The following is a 23,359-nucleotide window of genomic DNA, read 5'->3' on the forward strand; positions in this document are numbered from 1 at the left end:
CAGTTAGTTAAAAAAGGTTTGTGGAAAATGAGCCCCACCCGCACACGACTATATAGCGTTGCTGTCTTGACCTTTTGTTCAAAGGAAACAATAGGGTACTATACAAGCATAAGCTAATATAATTTATTTTAGTCATTAAAATATTATCAAGGGGAAATCCAATTCTGTTGTATCTGGTGTGTTGCAGGCCTCGCATAAATCCATATCAAACACATGCTGGCATGCGAGCAAAGATTCAGAGTGAGTGATGCACCGCAACACTTTAGCAGGGAGGGTGGGGACGATCTCTTACTCAAGGGCAAGCAACTAGCTACCACTTATATTGATTTTAAAGATAGCTATTCGGTTGTGAGCCATATTTGAGCTCGTTCACAATGTTACCCGAGCCGCTTCTCTGAAAGCTAGCCCACAAGGCTTCATGAGATGAAATGACTAAACGTTCCACAAGGGCCCTCAATGACCCAAAAGCGCCCACCACAGGCTGTTGAAGGGATTAAAAGCCTTGCTACACAAAGTGGCTTTGACAAGTCTTTTCAATTGTCTTGAAAATTACTAGAAACCGTCATTTTAAATAAATGTCGGTATTTAACAGCCAAGAATGGAATCATCCCACAACTTTTCTTCCTCAGTTCTATTGTCCGGGATGCTTTTTGTTCTCTTCTTGTCTTTTCTAGATTTCACATTGGCATGGTCTTCCTGTTTGTCACTCTGCTGTCCAACATTAGCTTCTGTCTCTTCTCTAGTTTCAGTCACGACCGTTGGCGCTATGCCGTCCTTGACCCCATCCGCTTCCGCCACTTGTTGCTTTTCTTGCCGTCTCTGCTTGCTGTGGCATTTGTGCTTCTTTCTTCTCTCTTCCCCTGATTCTCCATGATCATCCCTCATCCTCTCTTCCGAGGGATCATCATTTGCTCGCTTTTGATGCCTATGCCTCGTCTTGTCTGAGCTCGCAGCTGTTGATCGTCTTCCTCTTTCCCTTCTCGATCTTTTGGTCCTGCGCCTCTCTCTTTGCCTGCGATCATCTTCATCACTATCACTCGCTCCACTGCTAGTGAAAGAGGAATATGACGAGGAGGAAGATGATGAGGTAGAATACGAGGAGGAGCTCGAGCACTTCTTTCGTCTCTTCAGAGGTCGAGCATCGGAGTCCAACAAAGGCCTTGAATGTGGGAAAGACGGAGCACGATTGCAGTCCCAACCACTGGATGGCCAGGGAAGGCCCATAAACGGAGGTTGGAAAACTTCGACACTGAAGTGAGGGGCACGATAGTGTGAATGGGGGTCATACACGGGAGAAGTCTGTTTTTTCTGGGTCATGTGCCCCATTTCTAAATCCGCTACTGCTTCTACTTGATCACCTTCATTCTGCTCTTCATCCTGAGGTGGAATGGTGCCAATCTTGGGTGCGAGTCCGCGGGCTTTTTGCACTTCGATGTAGTGTGCAAGTTCGTCCGTAAACGTGCTGTAGGATTTCTGTCGGCTTTTGCATAGTTTGGATACCTTCCTCTTCCTGGCAAACAAACAAACTGAATTTGTGGTTTTCTAAATCAGTTTGTCATAAATGACATGATGTATATAGACATTTAATTTAGAGTTATACAAATGGGGGAGTAGGGGTGTAGCCGGTGGAATATCTAGAGATGATGTTTAGTTATTATTACTATGAAATATGCAAAGCTATGCGTTATGAATTGAACAAAGCAATAAGTAGCAAGTATGATGAATTGTGTAGCGAGCTTACCTAGCATGGTGTTTGTTCCCCTGCATATGGGCTTGGTACATCTCAACTGAGTTCAATTGCAAATTACAGATGGCGCACGTGAGTGGGTTTTCTGCAAACAAATGAAGGAGGAAGGATGGATGGATAAAACTAAGACGTGCCGCTTGCAACCTTCTTGAATTTGATAGCATTGAAAGAATTTGCTGTTCGCCAGCCCCCATTTTACCTTCTTGAGCATCTTCAAGGTCTTTGAACATCTCCAGTCTAGCCTTCTTCCTTTGGTGCTTGCGGCCGTTGTAGTGTTGCAGCGCCGTTTGGGGATTGTTGAAGGAGGCCGCACACAAGACACAGTGCTTGTTTGAGTCTGAACTGGCGGCATTTGGATTAGATGTCGGGTCTGTACCGGCCCCTGATCCTGACGTGCCGTCTTGTATAGCACGGTCCAAAACAGGGCTGGCTAAAGTACTGACGTCTATGTTGTTCACTGTAAAATCCAAGCGAAATTAATTCCATATAAATGGCATTTACACTTTTCACATAAAATAATAACTTGTGCCATCGCTACTGTATTAGTGTAAATAACCTCACATCACAAATGCCTTTCTACTTATGCGACTAACCTGTCTTTTGAAGATTTTGTTTCCTGAGATTCTTCATGTGGACTTTGCCTTTGTAATGTGACTTTGCTACCACGGGAGAAGTAAATACCATGTTGCACAGCTCACAGAAACGATCTTTATCGTTCGGCATGCGGTACTACAAAATGAGGGACAAAGTTGGACTGTGTATGTTAAACCCCCCGGAAAAAACAACAACAAAAAAAACCTTACCAGTAGTCCTGCAGACTCTGTTTGTCTCATTTCATTCCGCTTGTTGTGCAAGTACTGTTTCAACTTCATGGCATGTTTTTTCCCCTGGAAATAAGATGAGATGATATAATGAGGTCGCCATTCAATGCATGTTGGATTTAAAAGGTCCCAAACCTCATAATGTGACAGCCGCTGAGCCTCAAACAACAGCACAGCTTCACATACATGGCAGTGTTGATCAGTGAGGAGACCTTTGAGGAGTTCTTCATCACTCACATTAACTGATTGGCACAACCAAAAAAGGTTCAAGGACATGGTGAGAAGACCACATGGTTATTCATGCAAAAAAAGATGGAGTGATGACTAAAGCAAACCATAGTTCATACTGTAGTGCTCTCTTTGATTGCGACAGTAAAATCGTAAACTACTATAGATCCTCGAGTTCAGTGATGTTCAAAGTGGTTATCAGTGGTACAGGGGATCCCTCTAGTGGTAAATGCAAGAATCACTGAATGAAACATTCAAACTAAACCAAACAATATATTATATATATTACTATATATTATTGTATATTTTATATGCATATTATGGTTGTTGAATTTAGTTTAGTTGTATTTAACTGTGTAGTGTAGAGTATTTAGGCCTACTACACTACTGTATTTTAATGTTGGTCATGATGGTGGTTCAGTATTTTTGGTGGTTGATATCTGGTGTCAATAGTTTTAAGAACCACAAATCTAACACGCTTATTGAACTCCATCAAGGAACTTTTTTTACCCTAACTTAACCCCGACACACGTGTTCTAAAGCGCAATTAATCGTGGCAGAGCTCTTGCTGCCTCAAGTGCAAGTTCTTCAGATTTTAGAAAAATCTTGCGGGGATAAATGTTAACTTAATTAATTTATGGATGAATACAGACATTTAAAGGTGTTGGGGCTTTTGGTTTGTCCTACCAGGGGTTAACATAGTACAAATATAAAGAGGTTCACCACTATAATCATAAATATAAAACAAAAACCACACACCCTTTGATGACAGCTAACATTCACGTGATGGAGGAAAAAACAGGAAGGTGTTTGAAAGGCAATATTGCATGTCGGTGACAAGTGCCACATTTAGGTTCCACTGATTTATGAAAGGTATGATTGGTCAATAATAACTTTGCACTAGTGCAGACATACAATATTGCACATCAAAACTACTTGGTTAGTTAGTTGAACATAAAATTATAAAGATTGCCCATGACTTTTGAGGAGAGAGTAACTTACAGTTTGAAATGCATGAACATACTATTTTATTTATTTTTATTGATCAAACTTTTATTGATCCAGGTAAGGCAAATAAGAGATTCCGTAATGTAATGCTGACCTGACTGCAGACAGCACGGTAACACAATTAAAACAAATACATAAAAAGGCACAATGTAATGTGCAAAATGCAGAACATAAAACATAAACAAAATTGTATTATGTTGAAGGAAGGCAGTTTTTAAATTTCATTAAAAGCTTGTCGGTTTTTTTTCCAGACCAACTAGACAGAAACTTGGTCTAAACTTAAAATCACTTTGACTTTAAAGGGCCTTTATTTTTTTTACACCACGAGCCAACGGTAAAGACGACATAATGTTCTTTATTTTTTTATTATTATTTTTAAACGCCACTCTCGACAGTGCCCTAACGTTTAGTTGTTCTGACGGGGAGTTAAGCTTTTATTGTTTTGGCTAATTCAATACAGTGACGTTAGCACTTGTAGCTAAGGAGCTATGAAACTGAATTCGATGCGGCTAACCAGTTAGCAAAAAAGCTAACGTCCTTCGTCCGGTCATGACACACGACTGAATTGCCCCGTTTTAGGCAAGACTCACCTCCGATCTGGGTACTATCAGTTTTAATGTTTATTACTTTATCAGGTTCTGTGGTAGGAGTCGCTAAAGGGGCATTACCAATGTTATTTTGAGCGCCAGACTCCACAGACTGCGGAGCCCTGACGTTCAGCAGGTCCATTTTAGCCCCGACTGATGCGCAGGCGTGCTGAGTTTAAAGAGCTGTTTGTTGAGAACCAAAAAAAAAAAAAAAAAACAACCTGCAGTCAATGGAATAAAATAGCTGTCAAAAAGATGTGTGCATGATGACTAACCTTCGTATTCGTTACAGTAAAAACAAGTAAACAATAACATAATAATTATTATGATATAATAATCAGCATAATAATAATCCTAATAATAATAATAAGTCTTAATGAGGGCAGACCGCATTTTATGGCCAACTAATGTAGAAATCTAGTTCCACACTATACGTTTTCTTGCAGCCTTCTGTGACGTAGCAGACACAAATTGAAGACAAAAAAATAATAATATCAAAATAAACTCTTTATTTCAATCATGTTTTGAACACCCATTAACTAACCACTGAATGCCACAAATCTTTCTTTTTAAGTCAACAGCTCACATTGCATTAAATGAAATCAAAATGAATAAGGAGAGACAGGCCTGTTACTTTCTCTTCTGGAGCTCTCTGGTTAAGATATCCAACTGTAAAGAGAGCCATTCGGTAAGTTAATTACAGCACACTATGATTAAAAACATTGACACCCTGATTTATTTTCCATTTTTAAAATTAAATTTTATGCATGTAATCCAGGGAACTGGCACTTTCCACTTACAAGGACGGCCTTGAGCATACTCCTCCGTTGTGGTCTCAAGTAACTGCATTCCCCTCCCTCACATAATTTGATCTCCTCCGAAATCTGAGAATGAGATGATAGAATAAATCAATCAAACACACACCCAAACTTAAAGTGGGTATACACATTAATACTGCGACTGACCTCTGATGTGCCAAAGGAGTCCAGGTCCCTCTTGCCTCCAGGATACCAACCATGAGACCAGTGCTGGCCATTGGACAGCTGAGCTTCAATACATAGAAGCAGTCCAAGAAGTAAAGCCAGGCGAGATACACTCATAATTATGACCTAAAAGCAAAGACGGATACAAGTCATGTCAGCCCAACTCTTTACGGATTTTTTTTTTTCCCCAAAACATTTGAAAAAGACATGGACGATGATGCTATTAGGCTACCAATTTGCTTGCTTCTTGCATGTTTAAATTCTCACAATAAAATGTGTTAAAAAAAGGTAAAAATATAAGCCTTACCTTATAAGTCTTATAGTCTTGACTCTGACTTGATCTTGTTTGATGGTACCTCCAGAAGTGCCGGACACAGATTTTTGGTACTTGTCAGTCAGTAATTTCACGGAGCTTTACTGAACAGATGCTTTTCAAGTGCAATATATGTAGCCTATATTCAACTGCCCCCCCACCACATCCTTGCTTCTCCATTAGTGTTCTCTGTTGGTCCCGCCTTATTGACCTCGTTGCTCCTTCCCCTACCATGTGGAGAAATTAACATCTCTGGGGGTACAAGAGGAAAAGGACCTGGCTCATTCCAATTATCATCTGCAAACAACAGTGACACCCACGAAGCCAACATGTGTACGCATGAATCACTCCTATATTCTACGAGGAGGAAAAAAAACCCCATTCATTTAACGATTAGGTTTTTTAAGACACTTTGAGTAGAGATCCTCCTTAAATCATTGAATATTTTGAATGGCCTTTTTTTCCTGGCTATATTTGAAACATTCCACCCACATATGTCAGTATTCATTTTCTAAATGATTTTTGTGCATATTCATCATCAATCCTTTTGTTCCCCTTTTTTTTTTGGAGTTGATCTTGATGACTCATCCTTGAACCTAACTTAAGCCAGATCAACATAGGAAGGCTGATTGCAGAGGAACAAACATGGCAGACTCCTAACCAGGTCACAGACAATTTCCCTTTTCAATTATTTTTCCTGTACAAATTTGTAAATGGTGTCAGGTGTCATAGTCATAGGTACGGGCTGAACTAGTTTTTTTTTTTCCTCGGGATGGGGGTTAGGGCAGGGATTATCTGGCATGGAATTTGGTTTTCCAAGCCTATTTCAAGGGGTGCCAGTAACCCCGCAAGTCCCCCCCCCCAATCCGCTAGCTCTGCCAGTGGTCATACTCTAGTTTAGATGGAATGATTTAAATGATTTTCTGTTTTTATCTGATGAGAGTAACTGCATATCACATTCAAGTCATTGCTTTTAGCTCAAAGCGACAGCTTTGCAATGTACATTCTCACAGAATCTTTATCATAAAAGTTATTGTCTATTAATAATTGAAATTCCATCAGGAAGCTATCTTGAATTCAAATAAGCATCATAGATGTGAAGTGAGAAGAAAAATCTCAAGCACTTTATTAGTTTTGAACAGTATCTTGCTTAAAAAGGCCATCTGGCATTATATAATTATATATAATTTTATCATATATAATTATATACACATATATTCAAATGTTGAATAACAAAACACTAGAAACCAACATAGGCAAATAAAAAGTTGGATTATCTTAAGACAATTATACCAGTTAAAAAATGCAAACAAAACAGCCAATACATTTCAAAATGGTCCCGTTACAATTCAATATACAGCTTTTTTTTTTCTCCAAAAAAAAGCAGGGGAAGGGCGTGGGGGTGGAAAGGAAATAAAATAAGAAGGCAGCAAACAGGAATGAATCATAAATAACCTTACATTATGTACAAAGTAGGGAAAATCATTCAACCTGGACCAACAGGAAGATGATGGTCCAAGGTAAACGTCAGCGAGGAAAAGGGACGAACGAGTGCAGTTGGAGACATAAAGACGACATTTAGGTGGAGAGAAGAGTAAAGTAGTTAGTCTTTGCAACCATGAAACGGTTTCCCTTGGTGCTGTTCTAGCCACTGTGCATGGGGCAGATGAATTACACCTTTTGCCAATGTTGGGTCATTTCCCGACATATGGCAAGTACATTCCCGCCTCAAAAAGTTGGCTTCTTACAACCAAGGGATATTTTTCATTTCTATGGAAATGGATAGAGCAAGAATGAAAAGATGACTGATTTTGTTTTGGTTCCATGTTTCGCAAAACATTCTGCACATTTCGCTTATATTAATAGAAAAGAAACCATTTAAGGTTCCACCACATAGTAATTGTCGTTTTTTTTTTTTTTTTAATATGAGGCACTTTTTAAGCAAAATTGTGGTTTACATGAGTTGGCACAGTGTCATGTTGGCAAAGTGTCTCATGATTCCAACACAGTGAGCGTGACAACTTAGCATAAATTGACAATCAAGCTGATACTCGTCCGATTCTTGGACTGGTGACTTTACGATTCAAAGGGAAGAACGAAATGTGGGGGGTGGGGTTAATTTCACAATGCACAAACATTAATTTTAGTGGCTGGTCAAACATTTGCTACTTTAAATCCCTACAGAGGATGAATAGAAGGCTTCGACAAATTTCCACAATTTTAATCATGATGTGGGTCTTTAATTTCAATCTTTCTTTCTGGTGCACATAGTGCATGAGTCATCTACAACTGCTCCCGACACACCACGAAAAATGCTGCATGTACTTGTAATGATTTCGTGCACTGCAAACAAGTTGTCACATTAGAGGCAAATTGTGTTCAAGGGTGAATCTGTTTTACATGGGTTATCATTAAAGCAATTCAAAAGCGTCATAACCTCTGAGGAGGTTTTTTACCCAAGTCAAAGGAGGTTAGATTTTCATTGTGGTTTGTGTTATAATGACATAAAAATATTGAAGTGATTTCGACAACAAAAAATTTGAATAGATATAATCAGTCCATAGAATTTCAGTGTGCATCGGGAATTTTTTGATTTTCATTTAAATTGGTATTTTTTTCCCCCCATATTTTCTGCAATTGCTCGGTGAAAATTGACTAAATTGTAATATGGAAATTACTGTTCCAAACTGTGGATATCTGTCTTGCTCTCTTTTTATTGTTTTCCAGTGTGAGGATGAGCTTCATTTCCTGGGTTTGCTCCAGCAAACATCATGGTTGACTTACCCCCCCCATCTTAATTGACATCATTCATTATTTCATTACAATCATTAAAAGGGGATAACCCTCATCTGTAATGGTACTGGTAGTTCAAGTGTGAGTGTTTCACAGAGAACAGCAATTTGGAGAAAAAAAATTAAATGAGTAACACAGCATGGCACTGTTAGAAAACAGCATTCGAATAAAAAGTGGCATTCTTCAACATCATGGTGGGAATGAATGGACATTCTTTTAAAAAGCGACAAAACAGCGTTGCGATGTCTGAGTGATACAAGAAAGGCTCAACACAACTTTTGAGGAAATACTGCTGTGTGCATGTGCTGTTTTTACCTGACATATATGGATAAAAGTATTGGGATAGCTGACCATACAGAAAAGAAAATGGAAGTAAATACTCTATGGAGTTGGGCTCCCTTTTACAGGCGAGAACAGTTTACACTCTCTTGGAAAGACTTTCAGGCCGATCTATTTATTCTCTCAATGTGTTGAGGTCAGGGTTCTTCCAAAAATGTTCCTAATTAATAAATCTATACTCTGCGGAGAGAACTATGCTTAAGTCGGACTGAATGACTCAAGTGTTATGTTTGATTACATTTGCCCGTATATTAGGCAGAAAAAAAACAAAAGCATAATATTTAAACTGCTGTTGTCCAGTCCGACAAAGATCCGCAATAATTATTTTTCCAAGTGCCTCCTTAGCTGCAGAACCAAGTTACAGATAACCTTTGGCTATCTGCTCATACATTAGAAGCCACTGTGACCTCTCCACCAGCATGCATTTTAAATGCAAACAAATACGTCCTCCGAAAACTGCACCAGGCTGCTGTCACTGTGCATTTGGTACATTTGAATTGCAAAGTGGTGTGAAAATACTAATAACAATAACGACTAATTCTGTGAGAATGAATTGATCTGCCAAGATCTCAAGTTCATGTTACGCCTTTGTCACTGTACATTACTACAGCATGGCGCTTGAGATGTTTTCAGTCCTTAGCGAGTTAAAAAAAAGCAATATTTTACATAAACCTCCAAAGCATTAGTTTTGTATTCATATAGAATTTTATAATATATATATAGCATTAAAATTTACAGGTGCCACCCAAAAATGCAGCCAAACTCAAAACTGTGTCGGAAAATAAAAGTTAAACGATGCAACACAGTAAATATGTCTATGTAAGTAAAATCATGGGCTGTATCAACAAGAGCAATGTTACAAAATACTCAAAAAGGCATCTCCTTTCTGCACTGCCCTCCCATCCAGACTGAAAACTCGGTTCCCTTTTTCTGCAGGCAGTTTGTCCCATCCACAGAACCGTAATGTGATGCGTCACTTTGAAAAGGAAAACAATTTTGCAGCTGGAAGTATGCAGCTTTCTGCACGCTCATGTTCGTGTGTGTTCTGGTGCATGCACGTGGTGTTAGTATGATATGTAGACATCCATCCAACCATCCGTGGCGGGTCTCTATTTGAAATTGGCATAGTCAGAAAAGGCATCAATATACTCCTGGACAACTTTGTAGCAGAATTCGTACTGCTCCTGGAAAATAAAGTGAAAAACATCACATCAGTATCACATTTAAACAAAACCAGTAACTCCATTACTGTTCATCTTCTACATCAGTAATCAATTAAATATAATCAATCAGTAATCGAGACCTCCCCTAAAAAGGTTAATAGTTGCCAATTAGCGCCTCAAAGTGGCAGAAAAGCTCTACTTTTGTCTAAACTCAACACATCACCATAGTTTCTTGACACCAAGATGCCACAAGGTGGCAGCAAACGGATTTTTATTGCTTTGGAATGATAAGAATTTTTTCCTGCAATATAAATCTTGCTCACCAGTGTCTGCACCATGTGGGGTCTTTGCAATCTGAGACTCTTGACTGTTTGGAAAACATCCAAAATGCCTTCTGCCTTCACCCTCTCCAGAACTGTACTCAATGCACAGAATGTCCCTGTCCTACCCGCACCGGCACTGCACACACAAGGTGAAAAGGAAGACAGCCATTTTAAATCAATATCGATAGCGGGAAAGAGATTGAGAGTGAGTGTGAATGATCTGGGATTTTTTTTTGTGAAAAAAAAATCCCCCCAGTGCTGTGCTTCTTACCTGCAGTGTACTGTGATCGGATGGTTGCCGGACTGCTGCTGCTGTTTCTGCACTGCAGCAATTATATTGATCATGCCTTTACCGTCAGTGGGGATGCCCACTTCTGGCCAGCCATGGAAATGAAACAGACGCACTGCTCGAGCTTTGTTCTCCTGGAAAGAGGGAAAGTGAAGAACAGATGAGATTTGCAGTAGGTAAGATTATTGGTATGATAGATGCTGCCCCAGTTGCTAAATCACTGACAAAAACCTCGAGATATTTATCTTGCGGGTGACATTTCAGGCGTAACCCAAAATGAATGCAGTTTTGAATGCACGTGAGCAACTGTTTGGTCTTTTTTACATAACTTGATCAGTGGCCACTTCCCTCTGAGAACATCCTGTTTTTTAAGCCTGGCAATAAGGCACTGTTGATCAATTGTTAGGTATCTACTTGGTACCATGATGTCAAAATGTGAACAACATGATGAATTTTTTTTTTTTGCCCTCTAGCTACACCAGTAATTGAGAGGAACATCTGTTAGTTAATATTTATTTACCCTGTTGTTGGTAACCAGGAGGTCCCGCACTGTGTAGCTCTCACTTTCTTCCTCCCTTTTAAGTTCAATGGAGGTGTCACCGTAGACCACCACGCCATCGCTGGGCCAATACTGAGCACACTTTTCCTACAAGAGCAAAATCAAAATCGTCTTGTGATGGGTACACCAGCAATTCTGAATGCTCCACATACCTGCCCTCTCTCCTCCAGCTCAGTGAGCATGACTATTGAGCAGCTTCTCCATTCCCAGATCATCCTCCAGAAGTCCTCGATAGTGTGCTGCAGGGGGCCTTGGCTTGCCATGTACGAGTCTTTCTGACGGTAGCCCTGTAAGTGATGGAGAGAGGAATTTAATGGAAGTAGGAAAAAAAAAACGTGACGATGAAGCTGCTTTTGCACTCACGTCAATGAAAGACGCGTTGACATAGTCGGTGTTCTCCTCCCCTCGTTTGACCGGAATGATCACTCTGTTGAACTCGTCTATGAAAAAGAGGAAGATGCGATTTTGTGTTAAGTGTTCATCAGACCTGATTGCACCAATAACAAGGCATGAAACATTCTGCAAAACAGCCATGACACCTTCACTCACATGGAATGATCTGTAGTACTCGGTTTTTCTTCATGTTGGCAGGCAGATTGCCTGTTCTCATCTTGTCATTCTGGATTTTGATGGATGTCAGTTTCTAGAAAAGACATATTTGATTAGAATTAAGGTTAAAAGCGATGCTCATTGGACGCAAATAAATGCATGGACCAACCTTGAATTCAGCCTCCAAACCACTGCAGCCGGCTCCTGGCGAAGGGGCGTACAATTTAGCCAGGTGGGACTCCAGAGAAGTCACCTCCAGCTCAGTGTCTCCGTACAAATAGTGCTCTAACAACGCTTGGAAGATGAACACGTACTGCATCTGTCAGAGTTGAAAAACCAAAGGAGGCATTTGGATTGATTGGTTCAATTCATTTAGTCCTGAGTGTGACTTACATCAGTCTGGACCATCTGACATCTCTGGGCTCGAATCCTGGTGACAAATCCAAACACGTCCACCTTCCTCTCGGTGTTCATCATATCCAACATGGCATCTATTACCATGAACGTACCCGTTCTTCCTACTCCCGCACTACCGTGGAAGTGAGAACAACCTCTTGTGAGTTATACAGCATGGCGACAAACAAAGACACATCGACTGGCCGGATACTTACCTACAATGGACCACAATGGGACCAGCATATTGAGGGTTGTACGTTTTGACTTTCTTGAGAAACTTCAGCATACCAATGGGCGTAAAAGGAACGCCGAAATCCGGCCAGCTGGTGAAGTGGAACTGAGTGACGAGCCTTTGAGGCTTTTTTCCAGATACATCCCCAACCTGAAACACAATCAAAGCATATCCAGATTCATAAAACATATTCAAAAACAGACATCCATCCACCCTCGCTCTCACCTGTTGGATACAAAACTTGCGGATGGTGTAATCTACGAGAACCATTGTGTCTTCCACAGAAACACGGATGTTCCCATACGTCCAACAGCCCTGGTCCGGCCAGTACTGGGCACACTTACACTGAAACACAGACATATAAAAATTGGAAGACACCTGAAAACTATTACGATGGGAACTTTTGAACTACTGCGTTATACCTCTTTCCTCTCCTTCAGATTGGTCACCATCACAATGGTGGCTGTGTTCTGTTCCCAGATCATCCGCCAATAGTCATTTACTGTTTCCTCCTTGGGTCCTGAGATTAACGCAGAGATTACCAATGAGTTTGATCACCACAAGAGCGACTGTAAACCTGGTTGCAGTGATATGTTACCTTGAGCTGCAATAAACTTATTCTTCTCTTGGTAACCCTGCACAAAAGGAAACGGAAACGAAGCAGACAACAAAAGAGCAAAATTAGTTTAAAGTCAGAGCACAAGAAACACTATTTAGTCAATGAAATGAATCCTATTGTTGTACAAACATTTATAAAGGAGGCATTGATGAAGTCAGAGTCTGGCACTCCTTCCAGTGATGACAGATGTACCCTGGAGTGATCATCTAAAGAAAAGAGAAAAGGTTTGTTTTGAAACACTCATTACAACACTTCCCAGTTTTGTCAAAGGGACAAGTGTCGCCGAGTTTAGTGGTTTGCTTACAGGGCAGGATGTTGACATATCTGTTCTTTTCTTTATTCTCTTCCTTGGATGCGGCGTCACACGTCGCCTGAATGGGGCAGACTGGCAAAGCCTGGGAAAAAAAAAAAAAAATAATCATGCATGTAAGATAGCAGAAGACCAGCAAGATTAATATTTGTTTTTGTCTTTGATTTATTTTGAGACCTTACAGCATATACATATACTTTTGGGCCGAATATACATTACAGGTGTTAAGTTGGGTGAGGGTGTATATTTATCGTACGTTAAACTCCTCCCTGAAGAGCTTGTTGTCATCAGCCATGCGACGATTCATTTCTTCCTCGAGCTTGTCGACAGGAAGGGGTGGGTACTTCCTGTTTGTGCTGGGAGAACGGGCCAATAGCGGAACACTCTGGAGTTCTGCACCGGCGGGTAGGAAGCAAAGAAGACAGAAGTCAGGAGAGGAGCAGAGAAAGGTTGGAGAGAGACAACAGAGTTGTCCTCAGGTAACTTGAGGTAAATAAACTTTGTTTAGTTTGTACTACTTTAACACCACCAGAGGGCGCTGTGAGAACACTGGTTAAGTGTTGGCAGACAACAATAGGATTCTGCCAGCAGTCAATGAAATGTTATCAGATCAGGGAGCAAGAGCAATCGAATGTTACCATAAGCAATGCAGGCTAACAAGCTGGAGCAAGCCAGCGCACAAAATTGCTGATATTGCACTAAAACACGACAATACTTGGCAAGCGAGCACTTATATCTGGGGACATGTACCTGTATCATCTGATCTTCCATTGGTCAATCTGAAGGAGTTGGAGTGGCTTCCTGCCTGCTTGTATTTTTTAAACCTGCCAGCCAGCAAAAACATAATGGAGACGCACTTGGTGACATCATCAAATTTGGTTGCACAGTAATAGATTGTTGATTGATTGCAATCTCGAGGCGTGCCTTGCGGAGATCAAGGAATGGATGTCTCTCAATTTCCTTCGTCTTAACCCAGATAAAACTGAGATGTTGATAATTGGTCCTACTCGTTATCAACACTTATTTAAGGAAACCACTATAACTATAGATAACCGTACTATCACTCAGAGTGATACTGTAACTAATCTCGGGGTACTATTTGACCAAACGCTCTCCTTTCAAAAACACATTAAGAATATAACCAGGATTGCGTTTTTTCACCTTCGTAATATCGCTAAGATTCGTCCGATTCTCTCGACCAGGGATGCGGAAACTATTGTACATGCGTTCGTCACGTCGCGCCTGGACTACTGTAATGTATTATTCTCTGGTCTTCCTAAGTCCAGTATCAAAAGTCTACAGTTAGTGCAAAATGCCGCTGCGAGGCTGCTCTCACGGTCAAGAAAATTTGATGACATTACCCCAATATTAGCCAAATTACCTTGGCTCCCGGTCCATTTGAGATGTGACTTCAAGGTTCTTCTACTAACCTATAAATCACTGCATGGCTTAGCGCCTTCATATCTCGTCGACCTAGTCGTTCCTTATGTTCCGTCTCGTAACCTTCGTTCGCAAAACTCTAGTTTTTTAGTTACACAGAGGGCCAAGAAAATGTCTGCAGATTCTAGAGCATTCTCTATTTAGACTCTTTGTGATTTAGGGCTATACAAATAAACTTGACTTGACTTGACTTGACAATGGTGACAGCAGCATTTCTTTGCCGATCGCCAGAAGTTTCTGACTGGAGAATCGTTATGCGTTTCGCTTACCTGAGCATGTAGAGGATGATGATGATAAATATAATGACCAACAAGGAAGACAGGGCCACCATCACCGCTATGATTGGCATTTCATCAGAAGTGCTGTCGTCTTGGTGAGGGACAAAAAGAGGAAAAGGTTTAGGATACTCTGTATGGTAATATAATGTTAGTTGTAAAATATTACCTTAGCGATAAATGTTAAATTAAAGCAAAACTAGATTTCATTGAATTCCAATCTGCACCGTATTGTATTGGTGGGGTAAAAAAATAAATATTTAATGAATAAATAATTTACCTAAATTAAACATCTCAGAAATGAAAGAAACATTTACATTGTGAAAATTTTGCATCTGGCCCTTCGAGGGCAACCATTAAGTGACAACCCAAAAAGTAAAATAAAAAATTTCTAAACACTGGATAGACAACCAGCTGCTAGCTGGCTTTGAAATAAATATACGACATAAGTAGAACCTTACAGCGTCTCATTTAAAAATGTACCGTGTGCTTTCAATTTATAACTTGAGCTTTGACTTACTTTTTCTTTAATTAAATTTTCCTCTAAATTATTATATGAGACCGCATATGAAAGAAACAAGAGGCAAACAATGATTTCAAGATTGCTTCTTTCGGGAAAGGCTACGTGTGTTAATATTTAATTAGCATTCTCAAGAGTAAAAAAAAAAAGGAAAAAAAAGTGCAATATGGTGTTTTTTAGAGCATGTTTTTGTGACGAGTCACAAGCAAAGTGACGGCAGACAGAGGATGACTGTCGAAAGTAATGAAACATTAAGGATGTTTGCTGTGAATTCCGCATGAATTATTCACAGCATAAATGGTAAATGATCTCTGCATGTCAGAGGCAGTATGAGATTCATTTTCCTCCATACAGAAGTGTCTAGTGAACGGCCATCGATAATTATGGTGGCGTACAGTCAGCATTAACGTTTATTTTGTAGGGCAAGTTACATTTAACCGCTATGTATACATTTCTATTCCACGCAAAAGTTACGACTTTTTTTTTTTTTTCCACTGCAATAGTGGACATGCGTTTTGCCTGACCAACAACAGATTATATCAAAGAAAACACTGGCTGTTGTTTGTTTCGCGGCCGCTCTGTAAGACACAACAAAAGAAGAGAATATTCCAGACAAATGTATGCTAGTGCTGACAATGCACAGACAAAATTGTCAACTGGATATTCAAGAAAGCTCTTTGGATTCCATGCGGGTCAGAGAATGGACCGCTTGACCCCGCGATGTAACATTTTCACGCACAATTCCCAGCTCTTTTCAGTGTTCACCCTGTGACAATGTGCACACTGAGGAAAAGAAGAGCGCAGCAGGCTGCGAGCATCATGCGGACCTGACACAGCCGTCAGGCATTTAATAGGCTCGGCGACTATTCCACAAAAGGCTCTCAGACAGTCAGAGGGTGACAATGGAGAAGTTACGAAACACCTCGGAACCCAAAGTGATTGGGAGTGATTGAGAGTCAGCACGCAAACTTAAATGTTGGCAATTCCTGCGAGGGGAAAGAACCATCTTTTGGATGGATGGTGTTCTGCTTCTTATGGATGATCGCTTAAATGGAACCCCGTCATGGCAGGATATTTCCAGAACTACTACAATGTCTAAAAGCGGAAGATCTAAAATATTAAAGTTCGACTCTTGACCAGAAAGCTTCTTGGCTTTTCTCTCGCTGCTTTTTTGACAGCCTCCGCAAAGACACGCGGAAAATCATGTCGTACTTATATGCCCCAGGAATCATATTTAGAGAGGACTCAGATGTGATTTTATTTTTATCTGAGTAACAACATCTATTATTCTGGGCAATAGGTGAGAAACATTTGGCAAATGTGTCTGAAGATAAAATAAAATAGTAGCCAGACAACACTGGAAAAGAGTAGAGGAATGATTTGATAGCTATGCACGTGCTGACACACATGATGTCTGAATCACTCGGAGGAACAATGACAGTGAATATAAGTCTGGCTACATGTTCTATTCATCCACGTTATGAGACCAAAGCCCACAGCGCGGTAAAGTGCTTTTCCACTGGAGAAAAATGAGTCACTTCCTCTTAGGTCACATGAGAAGGCAGACGACCGTGTTATCTTGCTTCTTCAAGGAACTAAGATCTATTGAGGGATACTCTCGCGGAGGACATGGAATCTGTTGATGCACGCGTTCCTGTGTGACTTTTCAACTCAATGGCAAATACTATGCGGAGGTCCGCTGTGCTTCATCATGCTGTCAAAGACCTGATTGATTTTTGGAACGATGTCCGATAGCAGTGGAGCCGAGGTCAAAGATCAAAATGGGTACATCGGAAGAAGTGGATTTAAAGGGACCCAGGATCCTTGAGGGTCAATCGGTTATAATTTTTCAAGATATTTCCTCTGGTGATGTAAATTAAGAAATGAGTAAGGCACTGGTACTCACCATGCGGGCTACCATCTGAGGTGTAATCCCTGTCAGGTTCTGCGGTGGTCTCCGTCTCCATGGTCATGTCATCATATAGGTCAGGTGTAGGGGTGTCTAGAATGGATGGTGTGGTCCCATTCTCACTGCCCACTAAAGTGGTAGGAGATGGAGTCACTGGGTTGGGCGTTGGCAGAGGGTCATCAGTCGGCGCTTGAGGTGGGGCTGGAGGAATTGTTGTCAAAATGATGGTGGCGTTGGGACCTTCCGCTTGGACATCCTCGCCAACGGCCGCTTTTGCTATTGCTGTCGTCGTCGGGGCGGCTCCCAAGGGCGCTGTTGCGGGTGGCACAGTGGGGGATAGTGTGGGTGCGGTGGTGATGTTGATGACACGTGCCGTGGGAGGCTGTGTTGAGTTTGTAGAAATATTTGGAGTACCTGGAGAGTAATGGGATATTAAGTCAAGCATGATAAAGTGGCTTTCTCTAAATTCTTTCTAAGAAGTTTCAGAGACATTCGATCCACTTAAGATGTCTGCCCAGCTGAATTACAACCCACTCGACAAAGTCTAGTCATGATCCTTTCCTGACTGGAGGATTACAGTGTTCTGCCGCTAAAGCATGGTTAATCGCTGGGATCCTTACAGATTTTTAAGTCACGGATTTTATTATATCTCTTTTTTTTTTTTTTTAAACAGTCAATTATGCTGCAATGGTCCAGTGGTAGACAATTGGCACTTATTGTTTATGTTGTGTTTGCATCTTACTTGTGACCAGGACATGATCTTGGGTTGAGACCCCGAGGGCGAGACCTAGCAACAGGAGCAAGGGACACACACCCATTCTGCCCTGTATCAAGGACATAGAAGAAGGACATGAATCATTTTGATCATGTACAACTTCTAGTTGTGGGAAAGCAAATTTTTTAAAAGTAGAATCACTTGAATTTGTAGCTATTTCAATTCTATAAAATGACACTCATGCATTCTGCATTTAGTTGTGATTCACTGCACATATTTGATTTATTGCTTCTCTATGCCCAATTATTGTTCTGCTTTGTCAGGTTTATCTTGTTAAAGCTAAACCCAAGTACAAGATTTGCCCGTGCTTACCTGAAAAAGCGGAGTTGAGCTCAGTCACTCATTCGCACAGCAGTTTTCTAGAACACAGGGGAGGACAAAGTGTTACGCAGAGAATCAACCGCACCTTTCACACATAAAAGAGATCTTCACCATGAAGAAAAGTGTAAGTTACATGCAACGAGTCTTGTCAGGCATCAATTAAAAACGTGACGACTGACATGTGAGACTTAACAGTTGGCTTTATTTCACCTTCCCTTTTCTGAAGAAATTACAAAATCATTGTCAGCAGAGGCCGACATGCTGCTGCTCCCCTCTTAGGCATGTTGTGGCTTGCCTGACTTCCCTGTGAATATTTGTATTAATGAGGTAAACCCGGCAAACAAATATTGGTCATTTACCCACCAGAACAAGGAAAATAGCAGTGTTGGCACATTCAAATTTGGATGACGTCCACGAGGATTGGGAGAAAGCACGACTGTCGTTGAGTGAAAAGAAGGGCATACAAACTGTAATCCTGGATCCTGACCGAGACGGTGGTCTCCCAAACAAAACTGTGATAATCTGTGGTTTTAATCTCATGATTTTGACCCTGGAATAAGCCGGTCCATCTGCTTGTTTACAGATGGGCTAGGACCGGGTGAGCTGCAAAACATCCCGTGCAAATCTGATGCTTTAAACGGAATATTATTGCCTAAGTGGGTAGAGAACAAATTGGGTGATGAAAACATAAATGAAGCTGGTTTAATGCTGGCATCAATGAGCCGGTTTAACAACGTATCAACTGCATACGACCTTATTACTGAGTGCATTGCAAATAACCATCCTCATTTGCACTGTGAAAATTGTAATGGCAAGAGTGCCAAGAGTGTTGCAAATTTACAAGTCTTGCAAAGTCTTCAACTGAGTGTTAGTCTTTTATCTAAAACCTTTCTGTTTTGCTTCCAGTAAAAGGCATAAAACACTGAAAAAATACTGCATATTTAGGACAATCCAAGAAGAACACAGAAGCTATTCTTGACAACAATGACCTTCATTTGATCACTGTAGACATTTTAACATGAAACTTGAAATGAGTTTCCTGTGGAACGAACCTGATACCTAATCGCCAAGTGAGGCCAGTCCGCCCACAAACAACTAATGAAGACAGCTGCTTCGCTGCCTGTGGCCAAGTGTAGACCTCATAGGAGTGAAATCACCCAGCAGTGAAAGGTTCCGACTCTTCACATGCCATTTCATTCACGGAGTCAAAAGAACTCGTATTGTTACAAAATAAAAGATGCACCATTTCCTTTTTCACGCGATACTGGACAGCAGACGGGCGGTTCGGGACATTGAACTGTATTACGTTGACGGGAATAACTTGAACGCTATCAATATTGATGTAGCAAAAATCAGCAAAGGTCATTTATAATTGCTGGAGGGCCTGGCGCAGGCAATACTTCCAAAGGTCAAGTGTACGTTAGGCTCCATTCGGCAAAATCCTTTCCTCTGGCTTTTTTTTTTTGCAAGGCATTCTGCTCAACTAGTGGGTCCAGAATAAGAAAATGGTGGCCTGTCTCTGTCCATTCACTGCATATTAATACACTTTCTATGTCTTGAGAGTAGGAGGGAGGGGTGTCTGGGCCAGCAAGGGATACTGTGAATGGCTCTCTTCACAGGAGGCAGACGTGAGCCTGACTCGGGGCCGCTCGGACGCTTTCTTTGAAACAGACCACAGATTATATGTCCCCGGTGCCGCATACAACAGCCGCAATCGTCTGGACTTCCCTGGCTGAAGGATGCGACTCCGTGCTGGTGTGGTTTGGGCTCTTGCTGGCTTCATTCATCAGTCGGTGGCTTGTAGGATAAACACAGAGCTGCTATTTGGGCTAATTTCACCATGGGTGGCCTTTTTTCTCCCTTATGAAGCTTAAATTGGTGATTGGCTGGCATCGGGCTCTGGGGGGGTCATAAAAATCACTGGAGTAAGTTAAAGTAATGAGTGAGTGAGTGAGTGGCTTTGCTGTACGTCTTCTTCATTGCGGATTTCTTAGGGAACATGTGGGAAGCCTCTCATACATCACCCCACGGAACACAGAAAGGATGTGGAGGTGCAAAGCAAAGGCTCCCCACAGAAGCCACAGTGACCCTTAAGCGTTATGTGGGGCCAAATGACGAGATGAAGGCCAAAGACAGGCCCGGTCGGTTTGTGTCACTCCAATTTGAATTTAACTAAGACATCATATCTTCTCATGTAAGTGCATGCATTTGTTTTTGACTTCCTACCCAGGCAAAAAAAAATGATGGGAAAGCTATGAATACCATTTGAGATGGTGTTGCAAGTACCAGTTTGACTTCTGCTTCCTATTTCTATAAAAAGAAAAAAAAAAGAACACCAATGAGCACAGTCTTTAACAATGGGGAACCAAACCGCAAATTCACATATCAGACTATCCCACCACACTTGTCTCCTCCTTTTCCTCTGAAAAGATAAGAGGCCTGTGCAAGACGAACAGACATCACGGACATGACAACATGGCAGTGTGATGACAGTACATTCCCCAAATCCACTTAATATCCTTTCACTTTGTGGGCTGGTACACAGAAAGCCTCTTTACTGGCACGCGTTTCAGACTTCTTTCGACTTGGTTTAGTGAGTTAACCGACTTTGGGTGTCACTTTATTTTCCTCATCACTCCAAAATTCAACCCGCTACTAAGCGTAGACTGCGTTAGTATTCACCTTTTTCCTGAAGCAACACAAATGTTTTGACAGCAGCATATTTCATAAAAGCACTCCACAAATGACCTATTTACATATTTAGAACAAAAACGGTGTTTTCAAGGCCTGTATGTTGTACTTCATTTTCTTTTCAAATTTTGAACTGGGAAATGAATACTCATAATTTATGCACAATAAAAGGACTCTTTTCTTCTTCCGATATTTATGAGTCGTTTGTGTTCAGAATGATCTGGATGGAGCTGTATTTGTCTCCTCTGGGGCAGAAGCACAGTGCCCCTCCATGGAAAAATCTGTACGCCTACAGGTGGAAACAAAAATACAGTTCACGTCCCACCCAAAAAGTCAATTCCTGACACTGTGCCAAGGCATACCCTAGTTGTCCATTTGATACTGACGTTTATCCCCAAACGAGGCCAATTGTGAAAAGTATTTTGTGAGAGAGGGTCACTGGAGATGCAAAAGACAGAAATAACACTTTGTCTATAAATAGCTTGAAAACCGTATGGACAGCAGAAGGGAGATGATGCTGGCACACTCGTCCGTTAATACAATGAAGCGCTATAACGTGCACACAGATGGTTCTACATATGCCATTGTGACGGAGGGGAATGCAAACAAATGCAAATCGTTGGTGTCAGGCTGAATAACTTCATAGTGCATTTGAGTAAAGATAGACTCCTACACTAAGAGTGTTGGACAGTGTCAAAATGATGGGATCTGGTGGAAATGATAGAGAGCTACATTATGCTTCTCAGAGAATATACCCAGATGTGATGAGTCAAGCTCTGTCGACACAGCAAACTGCGTTTTTCAGTTGTTGCATTCCTGGTTCTTCCATGTGCATTCTTCCTGATCATGCATCACTTTTGACAAGAAACTTGTGAACACTCAAAAGAAGATCCTGTACCTTACATTTTCACTAAGTGTGAGCAACAATTTAAAATAGTGTGCTCTGTTACAGGGGCTGTTAAGCGACAGGCCAAGACAGGGAGGGGGGAAACTTCGGAAGAGGATCTGAAGGGGAATTCAATTCCCCTCGTGGACGCTGTGATTTGACAGTGCTAGTGTGCTAATGTTGGGGTGACCTTATTCCTTTTGTGGCCCCTGTGTAAAGGCCCCCCACCCACTCAACTATCTCCACTCGCACCCGCTCCAAACATGCAGATAAACACAGTGGTGATCAATACAGTGGACTTCTCAGCGAAACAGAACTCGATCTCTCTAAACTGGCTTTTGTGATTGCAGCACGGCAAATCACTTCTGGTTCTAAAATCATCTGTGGATCGTTCTTTCCCCACAGCCCCCCCTTTCACTAATATTTCCCTCCCTGCCTCCGAGCTACACGTCGAGTAGTAACAAAGAGGTCGTACAACTTGAGGTCTCTGGATTTTTCCAAACATAAACATGGGAAGTCTCCCCAATGCTAGTTAATAAGTAGGGTACCTGTGGAAAAAAGTAATGGCTAAGGTTGACAAAAAGCAAAAGGAAACATGATGATAGCCGACATCGGAACATGTGTAAATCAGGCTTGCAACAACCCAAACAACAAAACTCACCAAGACTCCAGTAACGCCCAAAGGAAGCTCTGAAGGAGGGAGGAAAGGCCAAAGAAAGTCGGAATGTGGGCCCAATTGCTTGTCCACGCTATCGGCCCCGGCCCCTGTCTCCACACCCCTGGAGCCGAGAGGGAGAGCGGGGTGGGGGACCTGGCGATATCAGAAGAGGGAGGCGAACGAGATCTGGGATACGCCGCCAACACTCCGCTGTCAGTTGACGTGGTCAATCCAAGAAAAAGTGTCGCAATTCCGATTAAATTCCTCAATCCGCCCTCATGGATCGCCGCTTCAAGATGTGTCCTCCGGGCATATTCGGGGCTAAATCCCACAGTTGGTCCGCTCGGGCGCGTCGGTCGACCATTCTAGACCGCCATGTTGTGTGTCTGTGTATGAGGAAGAATGGGAAGCGAGCGGCGTTCTCCCAAAGCAGGCCCTGTCCTACTCTCCATTTGCTCCTCTGTAAACAACAGCGACATCCGCTGGCTCTTGGAGACATTGCAGCACATCTGCTGCATTGAGAGCCGAGAAGAACTTCCTACGAGATCTTCTGCGTCCACAATGCTAAAACGGCCATGCTTTGGGAATGGGATACTGTAAAGGGGTGTGTTTCTTCTAATAATTA

The 23,359-nt window shown here is 41.6% G+C and overlaps 3 protein-coding genes across 3 annotated transcripts; all 3 read right to left on the minus strand.

Moving 5' to 3' along the window:
• Window positions 1-101: 101 nt before the first annotated feature.
• Window positions 102-4,552, minus strand: zmat1 (zinc finger matrin-type 1). Its single transcript, XM_088388611.1, has 7 exons — window positions 4,395-4,552; window positions 2,704-2,810; window positions 2,551-2,634; window positions 2,341-2,476; window positions 1,947-2,204; window positions 1,742-1,832; window positions 102-1,510 (listed from the first exon to the last, which is right to left on the minus strand). The coding sequence occupies exons 1-7, from the start codon at window positions 4,531-4,533 to the stop codon at window positions 586-588; spliced, it is 1,740 nt and encodes a 579-aa protein (XP_088244737.1). The 5' UTR covers window positions 4,534-4,552; the 3' UTR covers window positions 102-585.
• A 378-nt stretch (window positions 4,553-4,930) lies between these two features.
• Window positions 4,931-6,065, minus strand: gnrh2 (gonadotropin-releasing hormone 2). Its single transcript, XM_088389565.1, has 4 exons — window positions 5,682-6,065; window positions 5,357-5,500; window positions 5,192-5,275; window positions 4,931-5,060 (listed from the first exon to the last, which is right to left on the minus strand). The coding sequence occupies exons 2-4, from the start codon at window positions 5,489-5,491 to the stop codon at window positions 5,022-5,024; spliced, it is 258 nt and encodes an 85-aa protein (XP_088245691.1). The 5' UTR covers window positions 5,492-5,500; window positions 5,682-6,065; the 3' UTR covers window positions 4,931-5,021.
• A 719-nt stretch (window positions 6,066-6,784) lies between these two features.
• ptpra (protein tyrosine phosphatase receptor type A) lies at window positions 6,785-23,159 on the minus strand. The gene is made up of 22 exons (XM_088389564.1): window positions 22,738-23,159; window positions 18,491-18,537; window positions 18,146-18,227; window positions 17,401-17,817; window positions 14,969-15,068; window positions 14,010-14,083; window positions 13,516-13,652; window positions 13,254-13,344; window positions 13,079-13,155; window positions 12,929-12,965; window positions 12,753-12,850; window positions 12,556-12,675; window positions 12,314-12,480; window positions 12,096-12,231; window positions 11,872-12,021; window positions 11,703-11,796; window positions 11,517-11,593; window positions 11,306-11,440; window positions 11,115-11,240; window positions 10,577-10,728; window positions 10,306-10,441; window positions 6,785-10,003 (listed from the first exon to the last, which is right to left on the minus strand). The coding sequence occupies exons 3-22, from the start codon at window positions 18,219-18,221 to the stop codon at window positions 9,929-9,931; spliced, it is 2,475 nt and encodes an 824-aa protein (XP_088245690.1). The 5' UTR covers window positions 18,222-18,227; window positions 18,491-18,537; window positions 22,738-23,159; the 3' UTR covers window positions 6,785-9,928.
• Window positions 23,160-23,359: the final 200 nt, after the last annotated feature.

This window comes from Syngnathus floridae, chromosome 11, assembly GCF_059516105.1.
Source record: "Syngnathus floridae isolate MCC-2025c chromosome 11, RoL_Sflo_1.0, whole genome shotgun sequence".
Lineage (NCBI taxonomy): Eukaryota > Metazoa > Chordata > Actinopteri > Syngnathiformes > Syngnathidae > Syngnathus > Syngnathus floridae.

What these genes read in the sequence shown, in the direction of transcription:
- zmat1 (XM_088388611.1), bottom strand. Translation starts at nt 4,533, where the DNA reads ATGGACCTGCTGAACGTCAGGGCTCCGCAGTCTGTGGAGTCTGGCGCT. An exon ending in CAGAGTCTGCAGGACTACTG is followed by an intron (nt 2,477 to 2,550) that starts GTAAGGTTTTTT and finishes CTCATTTTGTAG; the next exon opens with TACCGCATGCCGAACGATAA. An exon ending in CCTTGAAGATGCTCAAGAAG is followed by an intron (nt 1,833 to 1,946) that starts GTAAAATGGGGG and finishes ATTTGTTTGCAG; the next exon opens with AAAACCCACTCACGTGCGCC.
- ptpra (XM_088389564.1), bottom strand. Translation starts at nt 18,221, where the DNA reads ATGGGTGTGTGTCCCTTGCTCCTGTTGCTAGGTCTCGCCCTCGGGGTC. An exon ending in ATATGTCAACATCCTGCCCT is followed by an intron (nt 13,156 to 13,253) that starts GTAAGCAAACCA and finishes TCTTTTCTTTAG; the next exon opens with ATGATCACTCCAGGGTACAT. An exon ending in GTTTGGAGGCTGAATTCAAG is followed by an intron (nt 11,797 to 11,871) that starts GTTGGTCCATGC and finishes TGTCTTTTCTAG; the next exon opens with AAACTGACATCCATCAAAAT.
- gnrh2 (XM_088389565.1), bottom strand. Translation starts at nt 5,491, where the DNA reads ATGAGTGTATCTCGCCTGGCTTTACTTCTTGGACTGCTTCTATGTATT. An exon ending in ACTCCTTTGGCACATCAGAG is followed by an intron (nt 5,276 to 5,356) that starts GTCAGTCGCAGT and finishes TCTCATTCTCAG; the next exon opens with ATTTCGGAGGAGATCAAATT. An exon ending in GTATGCTCAAGGCCGTCCTT is followed by an intron (nt 5,061 to 5,191) that starts GTAAGTGGAAAG and finishes CTCTCTTTACAG; the next exon opens with TTGGATATCTTAACCAGAGA.